Source organism: Excalfactoria chinensis, chromosome 14 (genome assembly GCF_039878825.1).
Source record: "Excalfactoria chinensis isolate bCotChi1 chromosome 14, bCotChi1.hap2, whole genome shotgun sequence".
Lineage (NCBI taxonomy): Eukaryota > Metazoa > Chordata > Aves > Galliformes > Phasianidae > Excalfactoria > Excalfactoria chinensis.
The window spans coordinates 3,657,866-3,673,061 of NC_092838.1; the positions used below are offsets into that span (position 1 = coordinate 3,657,866).

General features: G+C 48.0%; 1 protein-coding gene across 1 annotated transcript in view; it reads right to left on the minus strand.

Annotated features, from left to right (window-relative positions):
- The window catches only part of PKD1 (polycystin 1, transient receptor potential channel interacting), an 82,989-nt gene that overhangs the window by 38,959 nt on the left and 28,834 nt on the right, over nt 1–15,196 (minus strand). The window contains exons 2-9 of the mRNA XM_072349561.1: nt 11,927–11,998; nt 10,773–10,844; nt 8,855–9,024; nt 6,642–7,310; nt 6,155–6,338; nt 2,268–2,482; nt 848–960; nt 639–765 (exon numbers count right to left, since the gene is read on the minus strand). Of these exons, the coding sequence (XP_072205662.1) occupies nt 639–765; nt 848–960; nt 2,268–2,482; nt 6,155–6,338; nt 6,642–7,310; nt 8,855–9,024; nt 10,773–10,844; nt 11,927–11,998 (1,622 nt within the window). The remainder of the gene's footprint in view (nt 1–638; nt 766–847; nt 961–2,267; nt 2,483–6,154; nt 6,339–6,641; nt 7,311–8,854; nt 9,025–10,772; nt 10,845–11,926; nt 11,999–15,196) is intronic.

Sequence of the window (15,196 nt, forward strand, 5' to 3'; positions counted from 1 at the left end):
TCATCATTCTCGACGCATGGAGACAGGTAATAATGCCATAAGAAACTACTTGGGATCCTTATGGGGACAAAGTATCATTCCTAAGTTGCAGCTTAGGGGAGTTTGTCCTTCTGTACCATCACTGTCACAGATGCAGGTCAAGACTTTGCAGTCCCTGCCGTTGTTAACCCACCACTAACCAGACTACCATAACTGATGAAGAGCCATTATTTAGCTGCTCATTGGTCTCGAACCATCGGTCATTCACAGGTCATTGTTCCCTTAGGACCACTTCTCCATCCAGAAATCTCTTCTTCAGCTGTTCTGGTTGGCTCCCTGGTTTTGATCCATGCAGTTGTGGCTCTGTCCCTTTCTAAACTGCCAGGCTGATGTAAAGTTCACCCACTCAATTTCTCCTCCTGTTCAGTTATCCAGGACACCTACTTCTAAAAAGCAACCTCAGGCTGTCCAACTACACCCGCAGATTTTGAACCTGAGACTCTTCAAAACACAGTACCAAATCTCTAATCCTTTAAGGCTTCAAAGCTTCTGCTTCAAAGACAGAGAGCCACAAGAAAGCCATGCACATTCAGACTGACATGGCCCTCAAGGCACCTGCTCTAAGGATACCAAAAGCACTAAGAAGAGATGTCTCTCACCTTTTCCATCTATTGGTCTATGCACCTGAAACCTCATTTGAATGGGCTGACGCAGCTCTTGTGTCACAAACTCCAGGGCAGACAAATATCCCTCATGCCTGAATGCCAGCTCAGGGAACACCATCACCTGTAAAGTAAAGCAAAGCTCTCACCTATCTGCATCTTCCTGGACTCTCTCTTCAGCAATAGGATGAGCAAACCCTGCTTACCTCCACAGCTTGCAGTGGGGTTGACAGCGTATCTTCCATCAGGTTTTTCGCAGCCACATGTGTGTCAAACACAGGATCTCCCACAAAGAAGTTTTCAGCATTTAAGAGAACTCCTGTTTGCATGGGAAGTATTTGAAGAAAGCCTATGAGACTCACTAAGGCCTGAAGCTATCCCTCCCCCCCCCCCCATGATGCTCATGTTTGTTCACTCCACACAACAGAGCTATAGCAGAGCTTGGACCACTCAAAAATCTAAAACTTTACTAGAGAAGCACTGGCTGTAATGCTGCAAATACCATCTTCTTACAGGTATAAGCAGCAACTTTAACTGCTAGGAGCTCTGCCAACACCCCACAGTTTGCTTTCAGTGCACTCCCCATATCCCCTGTCCCCCTGGACCTCGTGGGAAATGTGGCCAGGGCCAGCTGCTTTCCATCACTGGCAAACAGCTCTGGTTCCATCACAGCCAGGTCAGGCTCTGGGGACTGAGCACAACCAGCTGATGCTGTTCCTCTCACCAGGGCCAGTGGGCTCTCTTCCCAGATCTGACTTTTCCTTCTTACCTAAATCACATCCTGTATTGACTGCACTTCCCACTTCTCCTTTCTCCCAACATCTTCCTGCTGCAGTACAGTTTTCTGGAAGGTGGGAATTTTCCATACACCTTGCTGTACTGGGGAGGTGGCTGCCCAAGATACAGGAACTGACTTTTCTCCTAACAGCCTCCCTGAAACAGGGTCTTTCTCAAAGCACTGCAACAGACCACCACCTGCCCAGTCTATCTCTGGAAACAGCCTTCATACCAAATTGGACAGGGCCAGGTGAGGAAAGTAGGTTGATGCTGACGAACAGGTTAGCTGATTTATCTCTTTCAGCCTTAATTTAGTGGACCAAAACTGACCCTTTGTTTTAAATCCGACTTAACTTCTACTCTTAACTTCTAATCCTTCTAATTCTATTCTTCTATCTTTCTATTATTCTGTATCTGCCAAGTCAGATTTGGGATGCTGTATACACCGGCACACCATATTATACACCATTCAAAAGCTCACATAATAATCTTTGAGGCCCTACAGTCTCTTAAATCACAACTCATGGATTACAAGATACCGCAGAAAGGAAGCAGAAGTCAGCATGGCAGTACCACAGCTCTGACCTGTGCAGCAACATATACTCCTCAAATAACAGACAGAAGCTTTTTCCAAAGCTCCTCATCAAAGCTTTGCTCCTTTCTCCAATGACACTGATAGCAAAGACTGGGGTGGGCCAAATTCTTCACAATGGGAATACTGTGGTTGCTGCTGGGCTGGGGCAATGGTTTGGACAGCCCTCTCCTCGCAGCCCTATATTTCCTTGGCACACACTAACAGACCTGCTTGCCCACAGTGCCAGCTGGGAGCAGGAGAGAAGCAGAGCCCACCTTTTGGCTTGTACTCGCACACATAGCTGTGTTTGGCCATGCACAGGTCTGTGTTACACTGGCCTGTTGGGCCCATCCGGACGCAGTGATCGGCATTTGAGGGATGGGGTTCTCCTGGAAGCCAGTTCTGACAGCTCTCTATATTAAATCCTTCTCCTCTTTGCTGTGCTTCAGTGCTTGCAAAATCATTGAATCCAATCCAGACATCAAGGCTCCTTAAAAAAGAAAAAAAAAAAAGGAAGGGGGGGAGGTGGATTTCAGGAAATCACGAGTATTAGAAAGATCTGGGACAGATGCCATCTATGGTTCTCTATGAAAATAATAATCTTAACAACAGCTCCATCCGGGTGTCACAGGCTGCATTTAAAGGAGCCTCTTAGTTACTGAAAGATTTCAGAATACATTTTGCCACCAGATGGTACACCATCCTGCTTTCTACAAACTGGTCTTCGATCTACAGGTACAGGAAAGCCAACTGCCCTATGATGTACTGAGGGGAGATCTGCACCAAAAGGATCCAGATAGAGCTATCAATGCCAACACCACAATATGCTGCAGTGAAACAGAGCTGGGAAAGAGAAAGAGCTCGTGGGGATCACTGTGCAACTGATTCAGACCCTTGAAAATCTCCGGTCTTGGTCTACAGGTTGAGTCACCCCATTCCCAAAGTGCAAGTTGCTCACTCAGATTACAAGATGACCCAAGGCTCCATCAGCACCACAGAACTCATGACAATCTTGTAAGCACTGATTCATCTCAGCCACGACTGGGACAGCACGAAGTATAAGAAAGGCTACTGAAACGTGAGAACTGGACAGAGGAGTCATGAGAACTTCCAGTTGCACGTATCTGCTTCCTCAGGCTGGAGTCGCTTCTCTCAAGCAAGATGATGTTAACTCTTATCACCACATGGCCTGGTTTGCCCACCCAGAGGGATGGGGATGGGAAGGGCTGACAGCAGCTCTCCATAGCTGAGCAAACACAGTATAACACAGATGAGTGGGATTATCTGCAAATTAAGAAGTATCAGCAGGTTGGCTTGAACCTCAAACCCTCTGTTAGAAGAGTAGTTTGTTAAAATAGCCTGTCTGCTTTAGTTTAGATGACCTTCACAGACACTTTTAAGCCCATATTGTTGTGACTTAAGAGGAATGTTATGGTTCTAATAAACTGTCTGAAGAAACCTGCATCTTTTAGAAAGCTTTTGTTTCATTTCTGGAGACCTGTGGAATTTGCCATTGGCCGATTCTCCACTGCAAGTGGAACTAATATGTGAGCAGGATAAAGCCTCAGACAGTGCTGGTTATGGGAGCTCCTGTTCAACTTTGGGGGACCTTCCATGCAGATGCTGGGAGATAATAAACTCAGTCACTACTGGAGGCAGAAATGCAGCAGGAGGGAGCAAGCAGCAGTGGCCAAAGCTCTGCAGGGAAAAGAACCCCATATACAAGAGAAACTGCCAGGACCATTTTAGGAAAATGACATGTCCCTTCCACAGTTGGAAACTGGCTGAAACCCAACAGAGATTCTGGTGGAAAGTGCTGAGTGGTCTTTCATAGCCACAAACAGCCCGGACAACTGTTTCTAATCGCACCCAGCAGAAAGTGAGGCATTTGTTCCACATTAACTTCTGGGGGGAACAGCCTCAGCATACAACCTTCAGAACCCCCTGCTTCTTCCCCACAGCCCCTCCTGCATGCTGCAGCCCATTCTGCTTTACCCCTCTGCTCCAATGCACGCATAGCCTGGTACAGCTGCTCTGCATGGAGCACACAAGAGAGACAACTGGTGTCTTTCTACCACTAGGCTCATGCCAGATGAAATGATTAATGAGGTCATGCTGAAAAACGACAACGAAAATAGCTGTTCTGTGAATCAGTAGTTTTCATTGCAAATAAGATTAAAAAATAAATAACTGCCGTGCTCTGCTCCCGAACCACTGGCAGAGGATTAGGGAGAATGGCCTAGGAAACCGCCTGCTTGCTGCCATCAGTAAAACCCAATAGAGTTTTTCCTTTTCTAATTCCAGCTATGATCTAAGCACAAGTCATAAAAAAAAATAAAGAAAGAAAGAAAGAAAAAAGAAAAAGGCTGTCGGGATTACTTCCCATCCTTGCCCCATGGGCTGGCACATTACCTTGCAGAGAGGAACAAGGGGGCTCAATGGAGAGGGCAACACCCTCCTTTGAAGGAAGGTATCCCCTCTGAGGAAGGAACAAGCTGCCTTCCTCGGGGCAGCAGGATGAGAACCAAGTCTGAGGAGACCTGAAAGGGGAGAGGGGCTCTCTGTACCACCTCTGAGGGGAAAATAGGGTCCGCTAGGAGGGGTGTGGACTGGAGTACTCTGCTCCCGAAGGAGGAGAGGGGATCAGTTCAGCAGTACTGCTCCTGGGGAAGTCACCAAGTGATAGGAGAGAAGGAGATAGGAGAGATAGGAGTGATAGGAGTGATAGGAGTGATAGGAGTGGTCCTTACGGTGCATGCTCTAATGGGAAACAGACTTCTGCTTCTGTCATTTTCCCACAAGAAACTATGGATGCTTCATGTTCCAAAAACCCATGGCTTGCTTGATTTGTCTTTTATCACCAGGGAAATCACATCCTGGAACGGTCTCATTCATGTTTATCTGAATGGATTAATAAAATAAATAGACAAAATAAAGGGGACTGAGGAAAAGAACAATGTGGGGCAGCAGCTGGGAAACAGCTTGGGCGGCTCGATCTCTTCTGAGGTCTCATGATTTCCTTGCGCTGCAGTCCATCAAAAGCCTTGCACGCAACGCCTGATAAATCAGTGCACCGAGTGGCCAGGACAGACTCCTCTTCCCCAGAGCAGGGATCACATCTGTGATGTCAGCACAGAGCTCAGTGCAAAGGGAACGAGGCAAGGATGCACGCTTGGGGAGAAGGGCTGTCAGTTCAAAGACAATGTCACAAGCAGCTACTCCTTTCACGTGCGCTTTCTGAGTCACATTTATTATGTGACCATCCCCAACCTCAGCACCTGGGAGTGTGGACAAAAGCTTGTCAGGCTGTACTAGCTCTCCCGTTCATTTTCTCCATGTACTGGTTGGTTGCAGAAATGGCACTCGGAAAGGCCCGTATAACCAAAGGCTGACACTTTCTGTGCTGTTTATTGCAGAGTCTGAGTCCTGATGCATAACAGATGTTTCTGGGGCCAGAGAGGAGCACTGCTCCTTCTCAGGATGCAAAAGGAGAGGGGAAGTGGTCTGGGCTTCAGGCTGCAGTCGTGTGTCCAGGAGGATGTGAGATTCCCAGGCAGGATTACAGCACCGGCTTGTGCTCGGTGAGAGCAGCTGCCAGTCCCACACCATGTCAGTGTCCCACACCAGATGATCCAGCTGTTACTCTGCTGACTAAGGGAGTTGGTTGTAAGATCACTTTCCAGCCCTGCCTGGCAGCCAAGCACCTTGAGGACAGCAGCACCTGCCTCTCCACTGTCCATGCTAAGTCTGCAGATTGTAAAGGACCCCTGAGTGGAACATCTGTTCAGCCCAGCCCTGTCTGCTCCTGACCCTACACTCTGCCTGAGATCAGAGGCACACACAGGTAATAACACAGGCTGCCAGGTGCCCACCAGCAGCAATCCCACAGACACCAGTTCTGACTTGCAGTCTTTCTGCCCGTTTCCTCTTCATTCCTACACAGCCTCTAAGCAAAGGAGTTAAGCACAGCAAGGGCTCAAGTCTGCTTATTCCTCCTGTTAGCTCACAGCCTTGCCCTGTGCTGTACCACACTCAGCTTGGACCCACATCTCCTTTCAGCCCAACTGGCTGCAGAAGGCTGCCTGATGCTGGGCTCTTCCTTCTCTCGGTTCAATCCCAGGAGCAGGTAAATCTTAAGTCTCACTCAAATCTCTTCACTTACCTGATGACGTGAGTGACCAGGAAGCTCTGGATCTCAGGACTGCTCACAAAAGCCAGATCTCCATTGCCATGCTCCTGGCAGTGCTGCTGAGCCTCCAGCCACTCAGCCTTCTCCACCACCAGCTGATAGCAGTGATTGTTGCCCGGGAAGACCAAGCCATCGTGGGGACACATGGGGTGAACTGCTGCATGAGGCAGAAGAACAAAGGCATGATGTCCTTCCTATGGGCCCACACATTTTAATCTGGAGAGCAAAGCACCTGTCCTGTCCTTCTAGATGCCACTAAACCCCATTCAATGCTGAACTGCATTCCTGGCACATCAAAGCGCTGCCTGGTCAGCACAGGCAAAGCAAGGGGGTGAAAGGAATGCCCAAAGGAGTCATCTCTTCCTCCTCACCAGGAAGGAACAGAAAGGGTAGACCCAGGACCCAGTGCCACCCCCTCCTTTGCCCAGCACCCAGTGGCCTCCTAGACAACCATGCTTACCTCTGCCAGGTTCTCCAGACTCTGCTGTGATTCCATATAACACTGTGAGGCCAGTGCCACCTCTGTTGCGGATCCTTATGTCCAGACTCTCATTTGTCTTGATCAAAGAAGGGCACTGCAGTTCTAACTGTTGGGGTGAAGCCACCACCTCAATTTCTGCCTGCACATATGAGACCTTGGTGCCCACAAAGAGGGTGGCAGTGACATTGTACTGCCCAGGTAAGGCATATGTGTGGACAGCTGCATTTCCAGTGGTGTTGAGAACCTCTGTTTGGTCCCCAAATTCCCATATTAAAGTGCTGACAGCAATTGGAATACTGACATTGAAGAGCACAGCCTGGTGTAGGCTATACCGGGGCTCGAGTCCTACAAAAGGCACAGACAGCTGTGCCTGGAAGGGAAAGTGGATGAGGGATGGGCCACCGCAGGCCTGCCCAGATGAATGCTCAGTGCAAAACAGCAAACAACTGGAAGAAGAGTTTGGTTCGTGGGCAGTACCACACAGACACTGCCCCTGGGGGCTGAAACCTCCATATTCCTGGTCTTCAGCATAACAGAGGGCACTGCAGGTCTCCTCAGTGAGGTTCCCAGGGTGAGATGATGTGAAGAGGATGACAAGTTCAGCCTCACCTGTGTGGTTGCTTGTCAGGCATGTAACGTATTGAGCTCCTGGAGGAGAGAACAGAAGATTCTCTTGCAAACTGACACCAAAGCCATGGCTTGTTGAAACCCTGAAAAGAGGCACCACCCAGGACACACCACAGGACATGGAGCTCCTTTGAGCTGCCCTCCAAGGAGCCCAAAGGGATACACACCGAGTAAGGCTAAGGGAAAATGTTGGCCCTCGGTTGTACTACAGCTTGGACTGGTGCAGCATATTTCACTCCCAGTAACAAACCAGAAGGGCAGTGCTGCACAGCCTGCAACTGATTGGTGCAGAAGGATGCATTTATATAATGTGTGCAGATGTAGAGAAACAGCACGTGCCTGGCTGCGGGGAGCACGAAGTGCACACATGCATGAACACACAGGCATGTGCAATGATGGCAATCACAACAACACCCTTCTCAAAGCAACAGCTTGTCCCCCTGCACTTTGTTTCCCCCCCACCAGCTCATGAGGGGTGGGATACTGTGCTGCCCCAAGCACATAAGCATGGCCCCTTGCAGCACGCACAGCCGCAGCCCAGCTGGGACGGCCTTGCCTCCTGTCCAGCTCTGCCCACGCAGACCAGTCACAGTTGCTTGTGTGTTTCTGCTTGTTGCTACAACATTTCCCCCCAAACATCTCAACAGCCCTGGCCTTGCGTGATCTTCCCAGATCGAATCCATCCAACTGTCCGGCCTTGCTCCACGGCCTTCCCGCAAACGCTAAGCCACTTTTCTTAACAGAATTCCCTTGTGAGAACCATGACATGAGAACTACCTTGTTTTTAACACCAGCCTGGCCATATTCCTTAGCTCCCAGCTGGTTAGAAACAACTGTAGCTGGCAAGCTCTCCTCAACCTATCCTCATTACACTGAACTACCCCACAAGACAGCCTTGCATTGTTTCCTCACTAAGCTGAGGTACAAGAAGAGGGGAGCACCTAACTATCAAGGGGAATGACAGTGGCAGGGAGTCCAGCAGCAGGTAAGCAGCGTATTGCTGGGGTGCTGGGTGATTTGTGGAGAAAGCAGAACAGCCACCTGCTAGGTTTGAGCTCCTGAGGAATATTGATTGCCCTTTGCTGGGCAGTTCAGTTGGTTTCCACCACCTTCCACTCCCTGCATCAAAAGCGATGGCTGATGCTGGTTGAGGAACCAGATGATGGCTGGTTGAGGAGCACTCCTTCTACCTGTCACTTACAGAGATAGCTGAGTATTTTGGTGGGGATTGGGTTTTTTTTACAGCTGCTCCTGTCAAGCAACTGGTTCCCCATGTTTGTGCTGACCACCAAGGCAGGCAGAAAAGTGCACCAGGAGACAGTGACAGCCTGTATATCAGGGCAGAGTTTATACAACACTCCTTGACACAGAGCCCTGTCATCTGCAGAGATCCAACTTATTATGTCCTCAGGTCGCATCAACTATAACGATATTCCACTGCTTAAAGTCAGATTGTTAACTGCTTGAGAGAACGGCAGCCTAAAGCTAGAACCATCTGAGGGCTGCTTGAAACTTCCCACCCCTTTAGTCATCTTCCCCACCAACAGCCCATCGTGGCTCCTTACCACAAGTAGCATTGACGAAAGAAACACTGAAGAGAGAAAGGTTTGCCACCCCAGGAGGGTGCGCACATCGTGTATCTGATGCCTGGATAACCGTCACTTTTCTGTCTTCCACCCAGCGGGGCAACCAGGAAAGTTTGCAGTCACAAAAAAATGGATTCCAACTTAAGTTTCTGTAATAGGGAGATCAGAGAAAAGTTACGCCTTCGCTTGACAACGGGAAGCATGTGCTAAGTGTTAATTACAGCAACGTGCAGATCCCTCACTGTTCCCATCTGCGCAACTCCAGTGAAATGCTTCGAAGAGAGCTGCTAGGGGAGCTAATGAATAGGGAATCAAGCAATAATTAACATGATTTTTTCTAGAGGCTAGAATTAGGCGAGTACTCCAAGTACTTTTTTCACTCCACAAATAATTGTTGCAATTAGAAGCAAATTACAGACACAATCTTATATTTAAAATAGCCTGCCATCTAACAGCCACTGGATGTAATGGCAGCCTCTGCAGTTAAGGGAGACTATTTACAGCTCCATTAAAAAATAGCTAAGAGAATAAAACTGGTCTGTCAAAAAAGAAATGCAAAGTCAATGATAATCTTTCCATGTGGCAGTTTAATGAAAAGATGGAAACTTTAATTGCAGCTAAGCTTGATCCAAATTACAGCCTTTGGCTCTCAGCTGCGAACAGGACAGAGATGGAAAGATGTTTGTTTAGCTGACGCCAGCTGGGCTGGGCTGCCGCAGGGGCTGAACCCAGGATTTTTATACTGAAAGCATCACTTTGCAGGCCAGCCTCAGCAGGGATAGGCTCACTTGGACACAGCAGGGATCCCTTCTGTCTCTCCAGTGCAATTTTCAAGCAAAAAATGCAGAGCTGAAAATGCCCTTTGTGCCTTGTCTTCATGGAGAATGTGTAGCTGAGCTTTGTTCTTGCTTGCTAAGAAACAGCACAGGGTCGATCCTTTGGCTCACCCAGATACAGAAATGCCATTCTGTGCTGTGATTTCACGTGCCTCATCCTGGAAATGCATGGCATCCCTTTGAAACGTATCCTTCACATATCAACACAGATTTTAATTACTTCAGTTAAAAATCATTATAAGCATCAGAACCTGAATTACTCAAGAAGAAGATCTTCAAGTGTCTTCTAGTGACTTTGACACGTGTGGCAGGCCGGCACCCTTTCGTTAGGTCCCCTGGTCCCAAGGTGTGAACATACAACAGGCACAGGGGGTGGGACCGGGGACAACAATCTCAGAAGAGCTGGTATGGAAGAGAAGTAGAGGAGCCGAGAGGATGGCAGCAGGAGTTTGAGGCATCCAGGAGACAGAAGCAAAGTCTGAGAGGAGTTTAGACTCAAATGGCATCAACAGGATCCAAGAGCAGGACAAAGCCTGAGGAAGAAATTGGAGAGAGTCTAAAAAGCAACTGCAGGGGGTGCAGGAGGATGAGGAAGCAGCAGCTGGAGAGAGGAAGAGAAGTAACACCAGGGAGGCCTGGTAATGAGAAGGTGGGAGTCAGGGTATCCACTCATCCCTCCAGCAGGCTCCCTGAACCCACTCTGCATTTCCTAATGCTCAGAAGTTTTCAGAATGCCACAGAGAAAGATGAGGTTTACAGTCAAAAGCTCACCAAGGGAGCAGCTGGCAAGCAGGCAGAGTTGGATGGGTGAATGGGCACTAAGGGCTTTAGTTCCCTCATTAACACAAACAGGAAAGCGTGTGCCATTACAGGTAGTGGGGAGGAGGTGGGGTATGTGGCCCATATAGAATCATAGAATCACCAAGGTTGGAAAAGACCTAAAAGATCATCCAGTCCAACCGTTCACCTATTACTAATAGCTCCCAAAATATCTCCCCTTAGCGCTTAATTCCCAGGGAAGCTCTCAATAGGAAACTAGGAAATAAAGAGGAGGAACTTACATTTCACTTAAATTAAATAAATTATCAAATATTCCTTCTTCTAATGTAGAAATCTTGTTGTGGCTTATATCTCTGTAAAAAAAAAAAAAAAAAAAGAAATAGAAATGGATAAAAAAAGTTTAGACATTGTTCATTGTACTGGTAACAACTTCCTAGCCAACAAAACATGATCGACTTCAGTCCCAGGCTCTGTTCGGAGGCCACCTACCTACCCTCTGATCACTCCCAACCTTATAAGCCATACACATACACTGGAAAAACTTTCTGTGAGGCATTAAATCACAGAATCACAGAGTGTGTGAGGTTAGAAGCATCTTCTGGGGGTCATCTGGTTCAAACCCCTCCTCAACCAGGTGAAGTGGACTATACAAAGAATGCCCAGGCAGCTTTTCAGTGTCTCCAAGGAGGGAGATTCCAAACCTCTCTGGGCAGCCCGGTCCTATACTCAAGTCCAGCTCTGGCACTTCAAGTCCTCCCAAGGGTTGTTCTCCTTCTAGGACATTTTGAGGTGTAATGACTGTAGGCTGTCCTGGCTATCAGCTACCCAGGTTGAACCACCAAATCATGTTTGGTTGCTGACACATTTTTGCATTTGACAATCTATTTTTTTTTCTTAACATACATTCAACCTTCTTAAGGAACCAACAGTAAGTAGCAGAGCAAGTCTGCTTGACCAGCACCTCAACCAGAGAGTGTGCTAGTAGTCAACGCTCTACTCTCCTCCTGGCCCACTCAGTCTGGGCAGTTTTCTTAGGGTGCTGGGAGCAGTGGGACATGCAGGCAGGCCTTTGTTCCATCAGAGCCAAGCTCAAGAGACCTCAGCAGCCAATTCCCTCTGAAGTGGTATCTGGACAGCACAGCTTTACCACCATTTTTCACTCTGCAATCCATCTTGCGACAGATGCCACTTACTCTCTGGCCTTCATCTCCCTTCCACTCAGTACGGTATGCCAGATCCTGCCTGATTGTGATCAGTCCCCCAGTGGGCTGTGCAGCTGAACACTGCAAGGAAGGAGGCCATGGACACGTACAGCTGGGGCCCAACACAAGGTTGACCAAGAACAAGGCAAACTCATGACACATGAGCATGTCATGGTACCAGCCCAAATGTGCTCTGCTAGCTGGAGGACTAGAAGTGTGCAGCGTGTACTTACAGTTTTGCCAAAGAAGTCAGGCTTCTGAACATCTGGACATCTAAAGCACTGATCTTGTTTCTGGAAAGATCCCTAGAGAAAGAAAAAAACAGTTTTCAGCTTTTGTTCAACTTTTTGTCATTCCTCCACCGATGGAGCTCAGAAGAATCTCTCTCCAAACTCCATCCAGACTGCAGACAGAAAGGTTTCGGTGTGTTAATGTGGAATGGTTCTCCCAGCCAAAGAAAACAGCTCTCCCAGATACAAAGCATGCAATGCTCCCAGCACTGTATAATGTGTAGGGACAGACTGGCCTACCATTAAACACATACCATTCTAGAGCATACCTAGAGCAATCACAGCCGTAATTAATGTATTACTAAATTTGAGGTATACTTGAAAAAATATTCAATTCTAATATATGCTCAAAGAAGTAATTAAGAGATAATGTAGACTCAATTAGTAATTAACTCATGGGAGAAAAAAGAAATGAACTTCCACAACCCTCTCTAACACCAAAGAACAGGAAATTAATTACACAACTGCTGCACTCAACTTGTAACATTTAAAGATCTTTTTGAAGATCTCTCTGAAAAAGCCTAAAAGAAGCAACTAAGAATATTTTCTGGTTAAAAGCAAGCTAGATTTTCCCAATAAAATGAAGAAAGTTCAAAAAGAAATCTGCAATTCTCCCCCTGTAACACCAACATCCTTCAGTTCATTCAAAGCAAAATTCTTGTTGTTATCTGGCTCAGTTCTCTCTTTTCACCTCCTGTCCTCTTTTTCAAGTGTAAAATGACACTCAGCCCAGAAGTGAGATTTCATTGATCAGCCTCTACTTGCTCCCTATAAACTCCGGCCCCCACTTTCAGAGTGGTTAAAAAACCACTGAGCAGCACCAATGTTCTTCTTCCCAGCCCAAGAAATGGGTCTTCTACAAGGATCTCTGCAGGGCTGCAGGATGGATCTGGACATATGGCCCAGCTCCTGCAGCCACACTGCAGAGTCCCAACTCCCTCCTCACCTTTTACCCCCAGGAGCACCTATCATAATTTCTCTTTCCCGTCTCACCTCTTATTTTTGTCCCCTAATGGATTAATTCCTGGTTTGATCTGATATTTGAACTTAATCTCGTTGAATGAAGAGAATTAAGCCAAACTGGCAGAAAAATGACTTATGATTCCAGGAAACCATGGGGATAAGTAACAGGGATGGATGTCTCTTTAAAAGATTTATTTTTCCCAGTTTTGCTGTCCAGGAGTTCTTTGCCAAGCTGAGAGTGGATTCAGAAGAGTACATCAGCAACACCAATAAAGAAGGCCAAGAAATGTGCAAAATAAAAGCTCAACAAACACACTTAGGATAGCAAGTCCACCAGCTAAGCATGCAGCCTGCACAGAAGGCTCTGGCAGGTGAGGAGAACCAGAAGCTGCCACCTTCGTGCTTGAGCTGTGCATACGTTGGGCACAGGGTGACCTGGTGTAACAGGGAGAATGTTCCACTTCTCCTCTGAGACACATGGAAATAGCACAGATAATTCTGAGGCAGCAGCTCAAGTACCAGACAGAAGAAAGTAGTTTTCCAGCTTGGATGTCTCATGCCCTGGCCTTCCTGCTCCTCATTCAGACAAGAGAAATTCCAAACCCAATTGCCTGCTGCTACAGAGCCAGGGCAATAAGCATTGGGCATGGAAAGGTCTTCAGCACTGCAATAGCACTGGGATCCATGTGGTGAAAGCTTTCAGACTCTAGCCAAGGGATGAGCCATAGGCTGAGTCCAAGCCCTCAGCTCCTGGGGTCGAACAGCTTCATCCCTACCACACAGCAGACATAGAACCAGGCATCACACGGTCCTGCTGGATGTGCAGTGCTGGAGCTGCTCGCATCAGCCTCAGCAAACAGAAAAATGCCGAGGAAGGAATTTCAGTGCTGCCTTACACACGTATGGGATTCACATTAGGCATCAATACATGCAGAGCAGCACACAGCTCCCCAGTAAACACATGTGGTCAAGTGGGACTGGAGGGGTGCAGGAAGCCTATCTGTGGGTGTGGTGTAGGACATGGAGACAACTGTCCCCATACACTTACGTGGCTCTCCACTATGCCTTTTCCCAGACACAATAATGGGCCAGGCTTTCCATTGGCAGGATGGCATGTGAAGGTGACAGGGAACCAAGGTGCATGGCTAAGGATTATCAGCACAGCGTGTCTTTGGGGTATCACCACTGTTGCCTGCTCCCAAAGCCCCCATGCCCTCAGGTTGTGTTGGAGGCTGTATTGGCTCCTTCTCTTGGACCTCCTCACATGACAGCTCTAACCTGCTCTCTTTTGGCACAGCTGTTATTTTCTGAGCTCACACATCTGTCCAGCACCAACCACTGCACCCAGCTGATGCACATCTACAGCAGGCTTCTAAGGAGAAACCTCCAACCTCATAGCTTGAGCTCACATCCCGTGCTGGTGGAGATGCTGATGTTCTCCACGGCACAAGTCACTAGAGGGCAATCTACAAATCAACACCTAATACCTTTGCTATTTTCTACCCTTGCAAACACAATATGCTGAAGAACCAGTATAAAAACTCCTGGCTTTCCACCTCCCCATGAGGAGTCTGCAGAGAAGTGAGGCTCCTGCAGACAGCGCAGCCCTGCAGAAGCCAGGAGTGGTGGTGGGTGCCAGCGACTGCCACCTCCAGCCACCTGTTTGCCTTCTCCCACTGTTCCCTCTCCAATTTGTATGGAAAATAACATTATACCTTCCTGGCATGGGAAAGAGGGCTGTGAACCAAAGGAGGCTGAATAAATAAAGTCAGGATAGGAAAGAACTACTCACCAATAAAACCCCAGGCACAGGCTGTGGGATGAAGCTCAGCCTCTCGGTGCCACAAACTGCCACGACTATATTTTCCCAGCCCACTGCCAGGCTAGAGGAAATTCGGAGCAGGTTCAAGGCAGGGCTGAAGCCAGCAGAAAACAAAGCTCTCCATTGAAAGGCAGTTCACATGCTGACTGCTGCTCTGCCCACGAGGAGAAGGAAAATTGTGTTTAATTGTGTGGCGTGTGGCATCAGGAACGCGGTGTGCTCCTGGCAGGGGGCAGCTGGAGGCCAGTCACAGCTTCCTGATCCCACCTCAGCTTCCACAACTATAAAATGGAACTGCGTGCTGCCAAAGGGGCTGGAAGGGCTCAACCTGCTCCTCTGAAGGACTCTTGAGAGTAGAGGCATCAGAACCTATCAGCAGTGACTACGGAACCAAACAGGAGCTGTGTGAAAGATGCCCCAATAAGAAA